The 19,270-nt window shown below is 35.2% G+C and overlaps 1 protein-coding gene across 1 annotated transcript; it reads left to right on the top strand.

The window, feature by feature from the left end:
• The first annotated feature begins 13,192 nt into the window (after positions 1-13,192).
• On the top strand, positions 13,193-16,234 carry LOC147286369 (putative oxidoreductase At4g09670). Its single transcript, XM_086240350.1, has 2 exons — positions 13,193-13,678; positions 15,457-16,234. The coding sequence occupies exons 1-2, from the start codon at positions 13,214-13,216 to the stop codon at positions 16,075-16,077; spliced, it is 1,086 nt and encodes a 361-aa protein (XP_086096476.1). The 5' UTR covers positions 13,193-13,213; the 3' UTR covers positions 16,078-16,234.
• Positions 16,235-19,270: the final 3,036 nt, after the last annotated feature.

The raw sequence follows: 19,270 nt of genomic DNA, 5'->3' as shown, positions 1-19,270 counted from the left end.
TAGGGTTCTAACCTTGGTTTCTCGCTGTACACACATACTTGCCGCACACACCTAGTTACTTGACCCCCAAGACTCCTTCAACCAATCAGATGCAAGCTAATACCTCACCTCCTCCCTATATAAACCCCACACCTCTCATTCTCTCAACACACCAATTCACATCCAATTTCCAACAGAGTTAGAGAGAGAAGAGACAGTGAGGCCGAGAGAAAGAGAGAGAATAAGGAGGAGAAGTCGAAGGAGAGAGCTAAGCCCAAGAAGCCTCCATGAGCCATCACCGCCGCCACCTTGCGCCACCGCCGATCACCTTTGCCGATCTCCCCTTGTTGCTTCTTTTAGTTTTTCTTGTTCCCCAACTTTCAATTTTATCAATAATAGTTATTTTGATTTTATATTACAATATATGTTGAGTTTTATTTTCTTGTTAGTGATGGATCAAACCATCATTTTAATATGAATTCGTGAAGCACTCCATTGCCATTCTAGAACTAGGATGAAACCCTAGAATCATGATAATTAGTTCTCTAATTAAAATGATTGCATATGTACGTTAATTCTTAATCTCTAGTTAAATGTTTAATTAGTTGTTTAGTCTCAAAGATTGGCCGTCCTAGAGTCTAACACATCTAGTTATTGCTAGGGTTTAGTGTGAAATAGACAAAGACACTAAATTCACAAGGCCATTGGGATTAGTTTTGTAGGAAGTAAAGGATGCATGCTTTGCATGTCTTACCGCTATGCTTACATGTTTTGATCGTTTCATAAACCTTAATGACTCTGGATATGCATGTAAACATAGGGTAGCAAGCTGTGTCCATAGGAGCATATAGGAGCATATCTAGTTAACTACTTAGTGATAATATTTTGTGATCTAAGTATGAAAATAAGGGAACATAATCTGTTAGAAGCAGTTGCCACTAGTCACCTAGCTAGGGCAAAACTTTAACATAATTAGGGTAGAAAATGAGAATTATGGTAGATTTTGAATGCTAGTATGTCAATAGAGGTTTATTTATTTTTATGCACTTAGGACATAGCTACTCATCTCTCAAACTCCTTTCTATTTATTGTTTTCAATAAAAGCTAAGTTAAGTAGGTTCTTACCAATTACCTCATTTTTCGTGGGATCAACCTTATACTTATATGCTATGCTTACACCAAGCGATTCGTATACTTGTGAGCTACAACTTGGTATTCAATTCTAATTCCAAGTAAAACAAGTTGTACAAAAAGTGGCAACAGTACACGCTGCCACACCCGATCCTAAACTATTTTAAACAATTTCTTTTTTACATGGCCAGCCATCGTGGGGAATCCCATGTACTTCTCATGGCAGGCGACAATTTGGACCCGGCCCGCAAACATTATGACATAATTACCTTAATGAGGTGATTAGGATTGGAGCTAAAACTAATAGCCGATTTATCATAATTAACCTTCTGTCTTTACATTTCTTCATATATGTGAAAAATGTCCTTGATGGATAGACATGCATCAACAGTGGCATCAAGAAAAAAGATGCTATCATCCGCATAAAACAAGTGAGGAATGGGAGGAGCACCTGGTGCAACACACGAACGTACCCTTTAATCCGCCACTCAAGCTCGGCAGTATGAATAGAAAGACTCAAGCTCGGCAGTATGAATAGAAAGACTCAAGCTCTCCGCAAAAAAGAGAAAGAGATAAGGCAAGAGACCAAAGACTTGTCTTAGACCCCGTGCTGGAGTGATAAAACCCAAAGGAGCTCCTCGCCAAAGAACCAAAAGAGAAACTGTTGATAGACAGTCCATAACCTAATCAACCCACTGTTCATGGAAGCCCAATATCCGTATTACTACTTTTAAAAAGACCCACTCCACCTTATCATACGTCTCAGCCATATCGAACTTGATCGCCATTTTCGGAGAGTCAATAGCTCGTATATTCTTAATGGCATGGGTGGTTTCGAAAGTGGCTATTACATTTTCCAAAATTTTCCTTCCAAGAATACAGGCACTTTGATTTTTTGAGATGATATGGGGCGGCAACCTTTTGAGGCGATTTGCAAGTGTTTTACCCATGAGCTTATACAACACCGTTCAAAGGCTTATAGACCAAAAGTCCGTCAACTCGCTTGGGGTCTTTGATTTTCGGGATTAAAGCAATCAACATATGATTTTATGCTTTGAAATGGCTTCACTATTCAAGATGCGTAAAAAAAATTTGAAACTTCATTCCCCCCCAACATGCCAATAAAGTAGGTAAAAAAGTGCAGGCATGCCGTCGACACCTGGGGCCTTAGTGGGGTACATCTGTCTAAGTGTCGTCTCAATTTTTGTTCTTGAATACGGTTGAATTAATTGCAAGTTCTCATTAGTAATTTTGGGCTTAATCAGCCCCAAAAACCGGTCCATACTAATTCCACTAGAAATTGAGAACAATTCAGAAAAATAATTGCAAAACATGTTATGCGTAGTATCACCATTAGTGATCCAAATATATTGGTCATGCAAAAGGCCCGCCACATAATTTTGTTTGCCTTAGGCCTTGGCTTGTTCATTAAAATATCTCGTACTTTTATCTCGCTTGCGAAGCCAAGTGACTTTCAATCTCTGCCTCCAATACACCTCTTCCTCCGCAGTTAATAATTCTATCTACTGCTTTACTTTTTTCTGTACATTGTACACCCCAATTTCCAGCCGCTTAGCTTTAATTTGCTCCACTTCTTTCTGAAGACGACACGCTTCTTTCTGGCCCCTAAAAGTCAATACTCTAGGAGGATAAATGGGCGACACATTATTTGATTCCTTGAACCACTGACTGATCGTATGTCTTGGATTGAGAAATTTCATGTATTTGTAATTATATCTTCACATTACGTTTCCTTGCACCATGCTTGTTCGAAATGAAAACAACATGGGCGACCACCATGATGATGGGAGGGAATATTTGGCAATATATTAGTCAAAATAGGGATATGATATGACCCCATCACTTCTAAATGGTGGGTACACATATAACTAAACTCTGCTTGCATTGCAGCATTTGTTAAACATTGATCCAACCTATCCCTCACATATATTTTCCCATTTCTAATACACTGCTAGGTAAATAAGTTCCCTGTATATTGTATGTCACTGAGCCCACAGTCCACAAATGCTTCTTGGAAAGCTTTCATCTGCCCTTCCGGTCTCTTTGTGTCACCTTCTTTTTCTTGAAAGGACAATATTGCATTAAAATCTCCTAGCACCACCCATGAACCACTGCTCATAGTACTTAGTAGGTGAATATGTTCCCATGAGTGGCACCTTTACCCAGTCACTAGGTTGCCATAAAACCTAGTCACTAGGTTGCCATAAAATCCAGTTATTCTGAAATCATAATTTTTGGGAGCCTCAACCATCATGTCAATGTGGCCCTCCGAGTAGTTGAAAAGTCGAAAGTCCCACCCATGCTTCCATAATAAGATAAGTCCCCCACCTAAACCACGTCTGCCTTTTCTAATTGTACCTTTTATTCCCACTTTGAAATGAAAATTCTCCATTTGTTTCTCTACCAGGAACACGATATCCAGCTTTTTCTCCCTTAACAGATCCTTAAGGGAGTCGAATGTTCGGTGTTGCCGAAGACCCCCAACATTCTAACTTAGGAGCTTCGTTTCTCGTGGTGGGCCGGCGATCCTGAGCCCACCACTTTAGCTGCTTGAGCTGTGTTGTTTTCTTCCGCTATAATCTTGCCTTTCCTTGCTATCGTCGCTTCCACAATATCCAGGTCGATCACCCGACTTTCTTTTCCAACCCACCTCTTTTTCTTTTCCACCTTGTGGTCCACAACCCGACAAACTTGAAAGTAGTGATCTTTTTAACGATTTTAAAACTATTGGTATCTGTTGAGGATATTTGTTCATAACTTGTGACAATAGAAAGTGAATAATATAGACACGATAAACAACATTAATCTCCATAAACGAACCTCATCTATGTAAAACTATATTTGATCATTATGTGTTGACATTAACATAAAAGCAACTTAGTTGCATAGCTCATCTTTTTCTACAAAAATTCTACAATGACTGCAGTCATTGTATGCCATCAACAAAAAGTTACCACTTACCATTTCTTGATAGGTTGCTCAAGAACAAGGTAACTCTGTGTCAATTTTGTGGTAACCAAACGTATGTTACATGAATCTTGATGAGTGTTGGATGTATTTTGTACCTAAATTTTATACACTTAATTATTCCCTTATTTAGCTTACTAGAACTCAACGTTTTTGTGTATATTACTTTGTGTTTCTAGGCTTTTCAAGGCAATTCGGTTAGAACGAGATGATGAAAGCACAATTGGAGACTAATCGAATGGGCTTCCGGTAGACCAAATGGGCCCTAAGGCCCACAAGCAACACCTTCTAGCCCAATTGGCCCGTCTAGTGCTGAGAGTCACACTAATTAAGGAAAAGCAAAGGTGACCCAACATGCTTGCATGCAAACCCTAAACGGGAATTTTGTACGTAAAAGTTGATACGTATGCATATGAATGGGAAATGTGGCAAGAACCATGCAAAGGTGATGAATATATAGATAAGGTAGCGATACTACAAGTTGGCCATGCATGCACGTATGCATGCATGTGCATGAGAAGAAAGGCATGCAAGCCTTGCATGCCATGCCTCACACAAGCCCAAGGTCGGCCTTGCAACGCCGGGCCTCACAAGCTTGCGCATGCAAGCTTTCATGCAAGGGGGAGGCGCAGCCCATACCGCACGCACACAACAAGGCAAAGCCTTGTTGCCTTGTTGCCTTGTTGTGTTGGCCTCACATGCAACCCAAGCCCACCATGAAGGGTCGTGTGCAGAGGATAGAGAAAGAGAAGGTCGAGCCTTCTAGAAGATTTGTGTGGCACGGCTTAGTGTTTTAACCCTAGTTTCTTGCAGTGCACACATACTTGCCGCACAGCCCTATTACTTGACTCTCAAGACTCCTTCGACCAATTAGATACAAGCTAACACTTCACCTCCTCCCTATATAAACCTTTCACCTTTTATTTTGTCAACACACTACATTTTCAGAAATCACAACAGTTTTAGGGAGACAAGAGAGAGTGAGGTCGAGAGAATGAGAGAGAAGTCGAGAAGGAGGGAGAAAGGGAAGAAGTCGAGAAGAGGAGGGAGAATCCGAGCTCCATAGCTGCTACCGCCGCCGTGCCTCTGTCGCTGCCACCTTACCGCCGATCAACACTTCTTGCCGATTCTCCCCTTGTGCTTTTCTTTGGTTTTTCTTGTACCCAACTCTCATATTTATTTTATAAAATTGTTATTTTGAATTTATATTTCAATGTTCTATTTCATTTTCCTGTTAGTGATGGATCAACCCATCACTTTAATATGAATTAATTAAGAACTCCATTTCCATGCTAGAACTAGGATGAAATCCTAATTCGAGTGTTCTAAGAAACCCCAGAAGCATGATAATTAGTTCTCTAATTTAAATGATTGCATATGTTAGACTTTGGGTGACGAAATCAAAGTCTCATTTCGTCGCCCAAGGTTTTCGGCGACGAAATCATTTTGTCGTGAGGTTGGTCGCCCAAACCATGTTGCCCAAAGTAGTTTTGGGCGACGAATATAGGGTACGTTCCTCGCCTAAATTTCGTTTAGGCGACGAAGAAAATCGTCGCACAAAGAGAAGTTGTGATTAGTCGCCAAATGTGGCTTTAGGGGAAGAAACTTTTTGTCGCCTGAGACTTTTTATCTTTTTTTTTTTTAATTAATTTTTTAAATACTTTGGGCGACGAAAGTTGTGGTTCGTCTCCCAAAGGGATTTGAAGAGGCGAAATAATTCGTCGCCTAAGGGTTTTTTTTTTTTTTTTTATCCCAAAAACTATATAATAAAAAATGTATTAATAAATTTATAAATAAATGTATTACACAAATAAGCAAAATTTATATTAACAAAATGTATTAATAAATTTATACACTCGCTTCGACGCCGTGCAAGAACATGGTATCGGCGTTCGGGTCGGCCGTCGGTGAACAAGATGGCACACCAATCGAATCCTCGATTTTGTGGTGCGCATTATCCAAGATGACTTTAGCCCTCTGGGTTCCATAGATATAGAAGCCACATCAGATGACACGGGTTGAGGCGGCTATAACCTGACTGTAGTGGTGAGCCGAAGAGGGCTGGACTACAGCATCGGGAGTCGAAGAGTGAGTGGCATGGGCTAGGCATTGGGAGTGAGTGAGATACCGGGATCCGGAGTGCATTCGGGCTCGGTGGTCTTAGATGCATTTGCCTTCCACCTTGTAATCAATAAAATTAAACACAACAAATTCAACAATTTAACAATTAAACTAAATTTTATAATTAATCTAAATTTAACAATTAAACTAAATTGAACAATTCAACAAAATTTTATAATTAATCTCAATTTTGCAAAAAATCTAAATTTTACAATTAATCTAAATTTTGCAATTTAAACAAATTTAACAATTATGAAACATTGAGACAAATTTACCTCAAAACTCTACAATTCCTGAAATCAAATATTCCGGTACTCGAGGATATTCTTGCAAACCAATCAAGGAACTTAAAACCCCTAAAAACAAGAAAATTACACAAAAACATAAAAACCCACAAATTTAAAAAAAACTAGAAATTACAAAAAAAACAAAAAAACAGAATAAACTCACTAATTAAAAAAAAAATAGAAAACCCACAATCGAGTGGGCTTGCTGCAGGTGGGTCCAGTGGGGTTGCTGGTGGGTTTTTTCTTTTTCTATCTCTCTGCCTCTCTTTCTCCGTCATCTATTTGCCTCCTCTTATCTCTCTTAACTCTCTCTCGATCGACAACTTTCTCTCTGGCCCAACTCTCTCACCAAAACCCCAATCCCCAAAATCCCTATTGCAAACCAATCACGGAACTTAAAACCCCAAAAAACAAGAAAATTATACAAAACCATAAAAACCCACAAATGAAAAAAAAAACAGAAAAAACCACAAATTAAATTTAAAAAACAGAAAAAACCCGTAGATAAAAAAAATAGAAAACCCACCAAAAACCCACAATCGGGTGGTGCTAGGGGTTAGGTTTCGGTGGTGGCAGAGAGAAAGAGGATAGGTTTCGATGGTGGAGAGATAAAGAGGATGGGTTTCGTTGGTGGCAGAGAGAAAGTGGATGGGCTTCAGCAGGAGATGTGGTCGTCGGGGGGAGGGCGGCGGTCAGGGCTGGGGAAGATGTGGGGTTTCGGTTGGTGGGTTTCGGGGCTAAGAGAAATAGGAGAGGCAGATAGAAAGAGGAGGATGCAGGGAATGGGTTTCGGGGCTGGGGTTCAGAGGGAAGCAGGAGGGAGGGCAGTGGTCGGGGAGAGAGGTAGCGGTCGAGGGGAGAGGTGGCGACGGGGAGAGAACATGGGCATGAGAAGGGAAGGGGTGCCTGCAAGAAAGAGGGAGGAAGTAGAAGAAGATGGCTCGGGAGAAAAAAAGAAAAGAACATAAATAAAGAAGAAAAGAAGAACATAAATAAAGAAGATAAAAAGAATAGAATAAAATGGATCTAGAGAATTGATTCAAAAAATTTCACACAAAACTTTAGGCGACGAAATGGGTTTAGGGCCCAAACATTCCTTGGGTGATGAAATGGTGTGTTTCGTCGCCCAAGGTCTGTTTGGGCAACGAAACTCATTTCGTCACCCAAGTTTGTGAAATTTTTGCGCGAATTTATATCGCCTTTTTTGTTTACACCCTTAGGCGAAGAAATACACCATTTCATCACCCAAGGCCTGTTTGGGCGACGAACCCTATTTCGTCACCCAAGTGTATTAAATTTTTTTAAATTGTATAATTTATAGTTAGAATATATATAATAATTTATTATAAAAATATAATATACAATAAGATTTTAAATTTTAACTTAATTACTATATTATATTTAAAATTGTAAATATATAGAAATTACTTAATTACTATACCATATCTAAATTTTAACTTAATTACTTAATTACTATAATAATTTACCAACACTTAGTTGTTTATTATGTCAATATATTCTATCGTCGTTACCTAAATTCGACAATTGGAGCCGTTCATTTTATATGTTCATATACAAAGATCATATATGCAAAAAATCGGCAAAATCAAAAATTCCTCTACCCGTTTGATTATCATTAAAAAAACATGATCGTTCATAAATTCGATCACCGTTACCTCACTTCTACATCTTCGATTGAGCTAAGTTTTTGCATGGATAATCTTTGAGTGAAGACTAAAAACTTAACAGTTCGGATCGTTGGAAACAACATCGAGATGTGCGCTTCTACATATAAATACACTTGAAGAGTATAATTTTATCAACTTTTTTGTTGAAACTTTGTCATTTCAACAATTGTGAAGACCATAACTTGATTTCAATGATTGAAGCCGTTCATTTTCTATGTTCATACTCAAAGATCATTCCTGCACAAAATTAATCAAATCCGAATTCATTTACCCGTTTGATTAGTATTAGAAAAACCACGATCGTTTATAAGTTCGACCATTATTACCTAACTTCTACATCTTCGAGTGAGCTAATTTTTTGCAGGGATGATCTTTGAGTGGGGAACTAAAAAAACACGATCTGGATGTGAGCTTCTACTTATAAATACACTTGAAAAGTATAATTCTATTAACTTTTTCGTTGAAACTTTGTCGATTCGACAATTGTGAAGACCACAATGTGATTTCATCGATCGGAGCCGTTCATTTTCTTCGTTTATACTCAAAGATCATCCCTGCAAAAAATCTGCCAAATCGGAATTCATCTACTCATTCGATTAGTATTAGAAAATTCACGATCGTTTATAAGTTCGACCACCATTACCTAACTTCTACATCTTCGATTAAGCTAATTTTCTGCATAGATGATCTCTGAGTGGAGAATTAAAAAATGAACGGTTCAGATCGGTATAAACACGATCGCATCGTATGCTATTACAAACATAAAATTGTACACAAAAAATGGCACTAGGACTTTGGGCGATGAAGAATATTCGTCACCCAAAGTTACCTTAGGCGACGAACTTCAAATTTCGTCTCCTAAGGTCATTTTTGGCAACGAATATGCATATTCGTCGCCAAAAGTATGGTCCAAAGACTATTTTGTTGCGTAATTTAAGGCGACAAACTATTTTCGTCACCCAAAGATGCTTTAGGCGACGAACACCGTATTCGTCGCCCAAAACCTTGATGTGTTTAGGTGACGAATGTTAGGATTTGTCGCCCAAAGCCACTTTGGGCGACAAATTTGAGTTCGTCGCCCAAATAACTTTTTCTTGTAGTGAATATGGTTAGTTACTAGAAACTTAACAAGGAGTTATGTTGTTCTTGAGCAACCTGTCAAGAAATGGTACAAGTCAGAGTCAAGTTTGTGGTAACTTTATGAAATAAAGGCTTATATATGTCTTATAGAGTTATCACAAACTTATAACAAAGAGTTACCATTTTTTGAAGAGAGGCTCAAGTTTGAGGTAACTCTGGATCAAGAAAGTACTAAGTGACAAGAAACTTGATGGAAACTTACTATTTACTTGAGCAACATATCAAGAAGTGGTAACTTTTGAAATAGGTCAATTACGAAGAGTTACCGCAAACTTGATCCGGAGTTACTAATTCTTCAATAATCGGTCAAGTAAGTGGTAATTCCCGATCAAGAATATAGTTAGCTACCAGAAACTTGACATGGAGTTAACTTGTTCTTGAGCGACCTATCAAGTTTGTGGTAACTTTATGAAAAAGGCAAGTTACCTCCAAGTTACGTATACAACAAACTTGACAGAGAGTAATTGGTAACTCTCGATCAAGATTCTAGTAAGTTACCACTATCTTGATTGTCGTCTACCACTTACATGAGCGTTTATTCAAGGACCCATAACTCTGGATCAAGTTTGTGGTAAATTTTGTTGACAGCATACAATGACGTGCTGCAGTTGTAGAAGCTCTCATTTTTCTGTTTTGTTTATCCTATGTAAAATTATATATTTTCTGAAAATTAATGGACTTTCCCAAAAGGTTGAAAGCTTAACTAGTAACTTGTTTGCCAAGCTCATATCATGTCCATCAAAACACCATTTTTGACCAAATCACCTCTTCAGACCAAAAAGAAAAAGACATTTTAGCCCACGCACATACCCCTTATTACATAGTTGTAACCCTACAACAAAGGAAATTGTCTCTGCACCTAATAATTTGATCCATGCAACCAAGTCTTAAATTTCTTTTTATTTTTTAATGGAAAATTCCTTCAAATTCGCTGAGGGAGCTGCATTATCAAATAAATGGCACTTTTTTTTTTATATTAACAAAAATGCAATTGTATATTTTTCAAGCGTCACTCTTAATTTACACTCAAGTTGTATATTGTATCATGATAATGTAATGCAACATATAATTGGAGCAATTATTAGATATAACAGATATACAACGTGGCTGGTATATCCAATTAATATGACTTGTTTAATGAAGCTCTAACTCATAAGGTAATGAACACCAAAGTTAAATTGCGTTATTTAGTTATTTTGTCTATGTTCCAAATTCAACATGATAATTCAGTATCAAAAAGAAAACTCAATTGCTGTAACTTGTGATTTCAAATTCATTAGCAAAAAGAGCATCGTATGGCCTGGATAACCGTAAAACCAATATGATTTCAAACAAAATCCACAAGAGCTCATATTTTCTTCCATCAAAACCTATAAAAGAACCTTGCTTTGAAACTTTTCCTCTCAAATTTCTAAAACACCTAGAAATATTTGACTTTTATAATATTTTTGGAAACTGGAAGAAGCCTTGAACCTGATCTTTCCATATTTTTCATAAATTATGAACGTGCTTTTTAATTATAACATTATTTGTCATATAATTCACGCACATACTATTCATTAGAAAAATAATTACCATAAATTAAATTTAAAGAAACTCAAACATAAAAGCTTAAAATGTATAATATGATGTATTTATTTTGAGTGGTTATATTCTCACCCCTTGTCTTATTTTTCCACCCATATTTTAATAAAGTTGATAGTGAAAATTTTAGCCTTTTGTAAAATGACTTTTAAGGATTTAACTAAAATAAATAAATAAATAAATCTACTCTATCCACCCATTCTTTACTTATCCACCTTCCTACTATAATGACTTAAACTTCATAAACCCTAAAATATATATATATATATATATATTTTTCTTCATATCATTAATCCTTTGATTATTAAACAAAAAATCATACAATACAAGCTTAGTTGATATGACAAACAAAATCTGGGTTGTCAAAAGTCCCATTAAAAGTAACCACATAATAAGGATCACAAGAACTAAACACCATGAGGCAAATGTGTTAAGCTCCTCTATGACTACTAGTATCATTTAAAGTTTGTGTCACTGATTTGCGTTCATAGTAAGCATATACCTACAAACTAACAAGAACAATTTTAAGATAAATAAAGTGAAACCTACAAACAATATATGATTCGACTCCTACAATGAAAGCTTGGGAATCGTTGAATAATGGTCTCAATCACTTTGACAATAGCAGAAAAATATACTTATATCCATCTTATAATTCATCCCTAAACTTCAAATTAAATTTCTAAAATCAATACTCAATTTCTAAATCAAAAGAAACATTAAAATATAATGAATTATTGATTTTAAACTATAAAAAAATAATTTAAAAAGTATGATATAGAATAATCACACCTTTTAATAGATGTATAGGCATCAACCAAATAGTATCATGGATTTTGAGTTTTGGTGAAGTACTAGGGTTTATGTAAGAAAGAAATTATGAAAAAAGATGGATACATGAGTGAGATGATGGTTAAGTGGATGAGAAAAGTGTTTAGTAGGTGAGAGTTTGAGTTGATATATCAAAGAGTATTGTAGGAATAATAAGAGGTGGGGAAAATGTTTTTATATTTTTAATAGGGGTATAAAAATAAGATGGGTAGAGAAATATGATACGAGGGGTGAGAATATAAACACTCTTTACTTTTCACCATATTTTAAAGAAAATATACCCGTAAATGGTTTTCAATATTCCTAACTATATATATATATATATATATATATATATACCTTGGGCCACCCATGTGCCACTGCAGCAACAATGGTCATCCTCCCTGCAAAATACGTCTCAAGATGATATCCTTTGAACCCCACAACCTTCTCCATACCAGCACTCGATGTGACATAACAAAGCACTCTGAGGCACAATTCTTGAACATATTGGTTTTCAGAGGAGGAGGAGTCGAAGCAGAGAATCAATTAGGATCCATGTCCAGATATGGCCGGTGGCCTCAAAGATCTGATAGAAGACAGTGCCGCGCGAGCGTTCGGAGTAGAAATTTGGACATGGCTAATTCAAGTCCACCTCCTCAAGCATCGGGAAACTTGATCGATCTCCTCAACAAGAATAGGTATCTCCTTCTTGAAACAAGGGCCTAGAGCAGAGGTGTGGCCAAGATTGTTTACGAGAGAGATGCCGGAGAAGACAATCACCTCATCTTTCATCACCTGGCGGAAAAGATGGGGAATGATGGCATTATTCGAATTCAAATTCCACCATGAAACTTCTACAGTAATTTGGATTCTTAATTCAAAATTTAAGTAAAAATAATAATACAATATCTATTTGATTTTTGAAAAATATGATAAAATTAGTTCAAGGGCAATTTAGAGATGTGTATTAGATTTTCTGATGTGACAATTAATAAAAAGAACTTAATATGAATGAAAAAGATTTTTTTATAAATTTTAAAATATTTTCGGTCTCTATATAAAAACTGTGATCTAAAAAAATTTTTTAAACCACAAGTGTAACATTGAAACATCGCTTAAATCTAAAGTACTATTTGCAAAATTTGGCAAAAACAAAAAGAAGAATTTACCAACAAATTTCTACTATTATAAAGCTAGCTGACATTTTTGGTGTTATAGGCTTCACCAAAATATAAACTTTCAAAATTACCCTTTTATTTAACATAACACAAGACAAGAAAATAGGAATATAAGTGGGCTTTTTTGGGTAAATCAAATTTCATTAAATTTTATTCATGAATTTTTATGTTTAGGAAATCACATTAGTAAGAAATAGAATCCACTTTAACAAAAGGACAAAAAAGCTCCTCCAACTCCAAGTCTCCAACACCATACGTTGGTTCCATAAAAACAGAGGCACCCCAAAAGCAAACCAAAACCAAAATGGCTGAAAACCCAACAATACGTTTCGGCATAATAGGATGTGCCGACATAGCTAGAAAAGTCGCTCGAGCCATAAACCTCGCACCCAATTCCACCCTCTACGCTGTTGCCAGCCGTTCGATCGACAAGGCCAAGCAATTCGCAGCCCTCAATCGACTGTCCGGGACTGTCAAGATCTACGGGAGCTATGATCAGCTGCTCGATGACCCATGTGTAGATGCAGTGTACATGCCCCTGCCCACTACTCTTCACCTGCACTGGGCAGTGTTAGCTGCCCAGAAGAAGAAGCACTTGCTACTGGAAAAACCAACGGCTCTTGATGTTGCTCAGCTTGATCAGATATTGGAAGCATGCCAATCCAACGGCGTACAGTTCATGGATGGCAGCATGTGGCTGCATCACCCTAGGACTTCCAAATTGAAGGACTTCATTTCTGATTCCAAGCTTTTTGGTCAGATTAACTTCGTAAGTGTAATTCTTACTTCATCTTTGTCATACTATATGTGTGTTGGGTATCTGTCTGTTCTGCTCTGTGGTGCCTTTTTTTTATTTTTTTATTTTTTATTTTCACGGTTAACTAAAAACTATTAGATTTTTATATTTTGATATGGTTATTTAACTGAATTATACATGTGGGTTCATGCTAATCAATACTAAGATTGATAAAATTCACTTAAATGGTTATTAGAATGAAAAAATTTAGCACAAGGACATGAACTTTGGGCCTTGTGGTAAATGAGGATATGACATTCACTTTATGGTCAATTGAGAACATTAACTTTCATTTTGGGTCAGGGAAGGACATTCCGTCAAGTCCATTACAATTTCCATAAAAAATTGATCATGACTCATTAATTTTTTAAGGGAGTATAACTGCATAGAAGAGGGTGGGCATGCATATCCAGCCAAAAAATAATGTGCAAAAGGTGAATGTGCAAATATTGGAATTGGAGACCGTCTTGTTTTTGGTATAATGAGATCGAACACATGACCTAGACAATCGTATTTGATCATATGTGAGACCATCATATGAAATGGGAACAATTATTTTCATATTGCAGTTCAAGGCTTACAACAAAATGGAAAAGGAAAAAAGAATTAGCAGATATTCCAGTCTCAAAATTTATTTGTTTAGTACTTGAATTTGAATTGCATTACCCTTTGAGACATTGCTATTGATTTTAGTCCAAATCTTAGCTAGCAAATCATGTTGAAGATTTACTGATACAATAGTTTTTTATGCTCATCCCAACCCACCTCCATAGGTCTTGGACTTGGTCTTTTAGTCATATGGGGAGATCAATTTCTAGTCTATGTTGTCTGAATATGTCCTCTGTTCTTCCACTTTTGCCCCTGTGGCTGTTTGAACTGTTCTTTCTTGTCCATTGGAAGTTCCATTTTCTGACCAAAAACAAATTCATGTTGGTGAGTTATTGCACTTCGCGGCAAACAAAAAAATTCTTTTTTGTTCATATTAGCTTGTTGGATAATTGCCAGTGCGAAATGATCAATTTCTGAATGGCAGAGGAGAGAAAATTTGAGAAGAGTTTATTCAATCATCCCAAAATTGCTCCTATCATATTGATACATGTTTTTTTTTTTTTTTTTTTTTCCTCCAGTAAAAAAATTCAATCAAATATTGTTATTTGGACCATATTTACTGACCACCTTACCATTGTTAACTAAATGCGATTCAAATGTCTTAATAGAAAAAGTATTATTTCTATCCAATCATCCGAAAAGTTTGCTCCTATCTCATGATCCACCCTTTAAAAAGGAGAATTCTCCTTTTTGTGAACTGTGATGGAAATGTACCTTTAATTAGACTCCACAATATATAGAAGGATGTAGCCGTTCAAATATTATGGACATCCAAAAAATGTGAAGAAGGATGTAGCTTCCATCACCATGCATAAGACTTAAAAAAAAAAATGTCAAAAAAAAGAAGAAAAAGAAATATCATAGACAAATGATTAATTTTTGAAATTACTCAACAGGTCTAACTGCAATATCTGATTGTTTTATGCACCAAAATTTATCTGACAAATTACCAAAATACTGTCTCATAAGAAAGAGTTTATTAGGCCCCCCAGGATACAAACAAGCCATAGGACTTAAGACTGCTTCTGTTGTCAATTATTGATAAATATTGCCAATAAATTATTCCCAGGTGAATTATAATTATAACTCTCTCTTTCTCTCTCTGTCTTTTTTTCTTTGGCATATGTTATTATGCTTTGAAGATCCATAGCACATCAACAGGTCCAGCAACCCAGGAATTTTTGGAGAGCAACATAAGAGTGAAACCAGACTTGGATGCTCTTGGTGTGCTTGGGGACTTAGGCTGGTACTGCATTGGAGCAATCTTGTGGGCAAAGGACTACCAATTGCCAACTCTAGTCACTGCTCTACCTGATGTCACCAAAAACTCTGCAGGAGTCCTCTTGTCTTGTACTGCATCATTTCACTGGGAACCACTAGACACAACAACTGCAACAATTCACTGCTCATTCCTCTCCCACACTTCCATGGACTTGGCTATATCTGCTTCTAATGGTTCACTGCATTGCAACGACTACATAATCCCGTACCAAGAGAAGTCTGCTTCATTTGAATTCACATCCGGCGCCAAGTTTGTGGAACTCCATATTGGGTGGAATGTAAGCCCCCAAGAAGTTAGAGTGGTTTCTGAGCTTCCACAAGAGGCCTTGATGGTTCAAGAGCTTGCAAGGCTTGTTGGGGGCATTCGAAAATTTGGGAATCGGCCGGAGAGTAAATGGCCCGAGATTAGCAGAAATACACAGTTGGTGTTGGATGCAGTGAAGAAATCCATCGATCTTGGTTGTAAACCTGTTAAGTTGTAATTTTTCTTGGTTAAAATAAGTAGGCATATTTAGCATGAATATTGTATACTACTAGACTCCCTGTGCAGTGTGCTCACTGTATGTTGCGCTGACAACTACTGTATCTTTTCAAAATATTATTAAATATATGGTAAAAATGGGAAAATTTGTATGTTTTTCTTTTGGTAGTTGGAAGAGAGAAAGTAAAGAGTTAGTAAGATCAGAGCAGGTTACTAGTATCCCTGAGACTCTGCAAATTTTTAACAACGGGACCCCCTTTAACAACAGTCTCACATTGATAAACAAAATTGTATATTGATGCCATAAAAGTAAAGAATGCTTATATTCTCATTCTCTGTCCTATTTTCTCACTCACCTTATTTTACACCGATCATTAAATTTAAAAAAAAAAAAAACACACTCTTCCTACCTCCCATTATTTTGATGTACAAAATCAAACACCCATCCACTTACTTAACACTCTTCTCACCGCCCCCCCTCAACTGTCATCTCACCCATCCATCTTTTTTTATAATTCTTTTCTTTCATAAACCCTAATTCTACTCTATCACCAAAACTTAAAATCGAGGATACTATTTAATTGATGCTCATACATCTATTAAAATATATGATTATTTTATATCCTAAACCTTTTTTTTTTTTTTAAGTTCTAGATCAATAATTCATTCTATTCTAATGTTTCTTTTCATTTAGAAATTGAATATTAATCTTAGGGATTTAATTTGGAATTTAGGAATGAATTATAGAATGGGTAAAAGATTTTATTTTATTTTTTTGTTATATTTGGAAAGAAATGGGTGGGTGAAATGATATTTAAGGGGGTGAGAATAATGTTTAGTAGGTGCGTGAATGAGTTGGTATATCAAACGGTATTATAGGAATAATGAGAGATCGGAAGAGTGTTTTTACATTTTTTTTTCAAATTTAATAGTGGATGTAAAAATAAGGTGGGTGGAAAAATAGAACAGCTGGTGAAAATATAAGCATTCAAAGTAAATCTTTCAGTAAATTTTAAAGTCTTTTTCATTTTGTTATATGAACTTTTATTCTATTTTTTGAATTTTGTTTTATTTCAAAAAAATAAATTGGGTTTCTGGGATTGTATAAGGCTTATTATATGTGCTTGTTAACCTTGTCTGTATGAAGTGCTGTTGTAGTGGGCCAAATATATCTATATATATTTTTGCAGGTCTAAAGTGCTAAATGCTATGCTATTGAGTCATAATACCATATGTATACAGAAATGCTTTAAAGTTAACTAGTTAGCAAATTAATACGAAGTTAATTATTTTTTTGGTCCCACCACATAATATAATATCATAATCCAAATCGTTCCTTTTGTAGGCCCCACTTCAAAGATCATCTTTGTAAAAAATCTCCTAAATCGAAAATCTTTTAGTCATTTGATTATAATAACAACCATTTATATGCTTTTATCGAAATATAGTGTTCGTCTATTTTTTTAATCACAGTTAGATGACCAAATAGTTTTTGATTTTGTTGATTTTTTTGCAATGATAATCTTTGAAGTGAGGCCTAATAAATGAACGGCTCGGCTTTTGAAATTACTCTATGTGCTAGGCCCAAAATGGTGGTTAGTTTCCTATTAACTTGTTAACCTAGTTAGTTTTAGACTCAAGTATATGTACATCCACCAACTATAGGGTTCATTTCAAGTTGGTCAACGAACTATAAAACATTTCAAATTTAACTAACAAAAAACATACAAAATAGTTGACAAAAAAACCGGACCGAACCGGATTATTTATATATTTTATATTATATAAAAGTTATATATAATAAATAAAAAAAGTAAGGAAAGTCACATGTTGGGGTTCAAACCCATGACTTTGTAAGGAAAGTCAAAGTATGAATTCCCACTACACCACTTAATAACTTGTGAAATTCAAGTATATGCAATATATTTATAGGCATACTAATACTTGAAATATAATAATTTAAAAAATTAAATATATTTTATATATCATTCTTTTTTTTAAGATATTATTTTAGGTCTCTATTTAAATATTATTATTGCAAAAAGTCTAAAAATATTACTAGTTTATATTTTATATAATTTATAATTTCTATATTGTAAAAATATTACTAAAAGTCCAAAACTATAATTTATAGTTTATATACTAAAATTATTAGAGTAAAAGGTTAATTTTTAAGGTATAAGGTTTCAGACTTTATGGTTTAGGGTATAAGGTTATGGTGTAGAATACCGATTATAATTTGATAAATTATTATATTTCAAGTATCAGTATACTTATAAATATATTGCATGTATTTGAATATTATAAATGGCTAAGTGGTGTAGTGGGAATTTACACTTTCACTCTCCTTAAGTGGTCATGGGTTTGAACCTAGCATGTACAAAAAACAACTTAAACTTTTTTTATTTAAAATATCTAACTTTTATATAATAAATAAAATATATATATAAATAATCCGGTTCGGTCCGATTTTTTTGTCAACCCGGTTTTGTTTACTATTTTGTATGTTTTTTGTTAGTTCGTGGACCAACTTGAAATGAACCCTATAATTAATGAGAAAATTTGAAATGTTTTATAGTTCGTAGACCAATTTGAAATGAACCTTATAGTAAATGGAAAAATTTAAAATATTTTATAGTTCGTGGACTAACTTGAAATAGACCTTATATATAGTTGATGGATGTAAATGTACTTAAGCCTTAGTTATATATATATATATATATATATATATATACAGGCCCCTTACAAGAGAAATCTCTCAAATAATTTTATTTCAAGGATCCCTCATGGGGTCCATTTCATATAGTATTTTAATGATCCGAACTGCCTATTTTTTAGTTTTATATTCAAATATCATCCTTGCAAAAAATTAGACAAATCGGAAATCATTAAGCTATCAAACTTTAATGAAATAAATAGACGAACAAAATATTTTCGATAAACACTTGAAATGGTGACCATTTAATAAACGGTCAAATAGTTTCTAATTAATAACCTAAATTTTTGCAAGGATGATCCTTCAATGAAGACCAAAAAACTAGACGGTTCCAGTTATCAAAATACAATGTGGAGTAAATCCCATAAGAGATCATTTTTTTTTTTTTCTAACACAAGAAATCCCTTAAATAAGCTTTTTTAAGAGATTTCTCAATATAATGGGCCTATATATATAAGGAAAAAAACGTTTTTAGTTC

This window comes from Dryas octopetala, chromosome 4 (genome assembly GCF_963921425.1).
Source record: "Dryas octopetala chromosome 4, drDryOcto1.1, whole genome shotgun sequence".
NCBI lineage: Eukaryota > Viridiplantae > Streptophyta > Magnoliopsida > Rosales > Rosaceae > Dryas > Dryas octopetala.
This window is presented reverse-complemented; position numbering and strand designations above follow the sequence as displayed.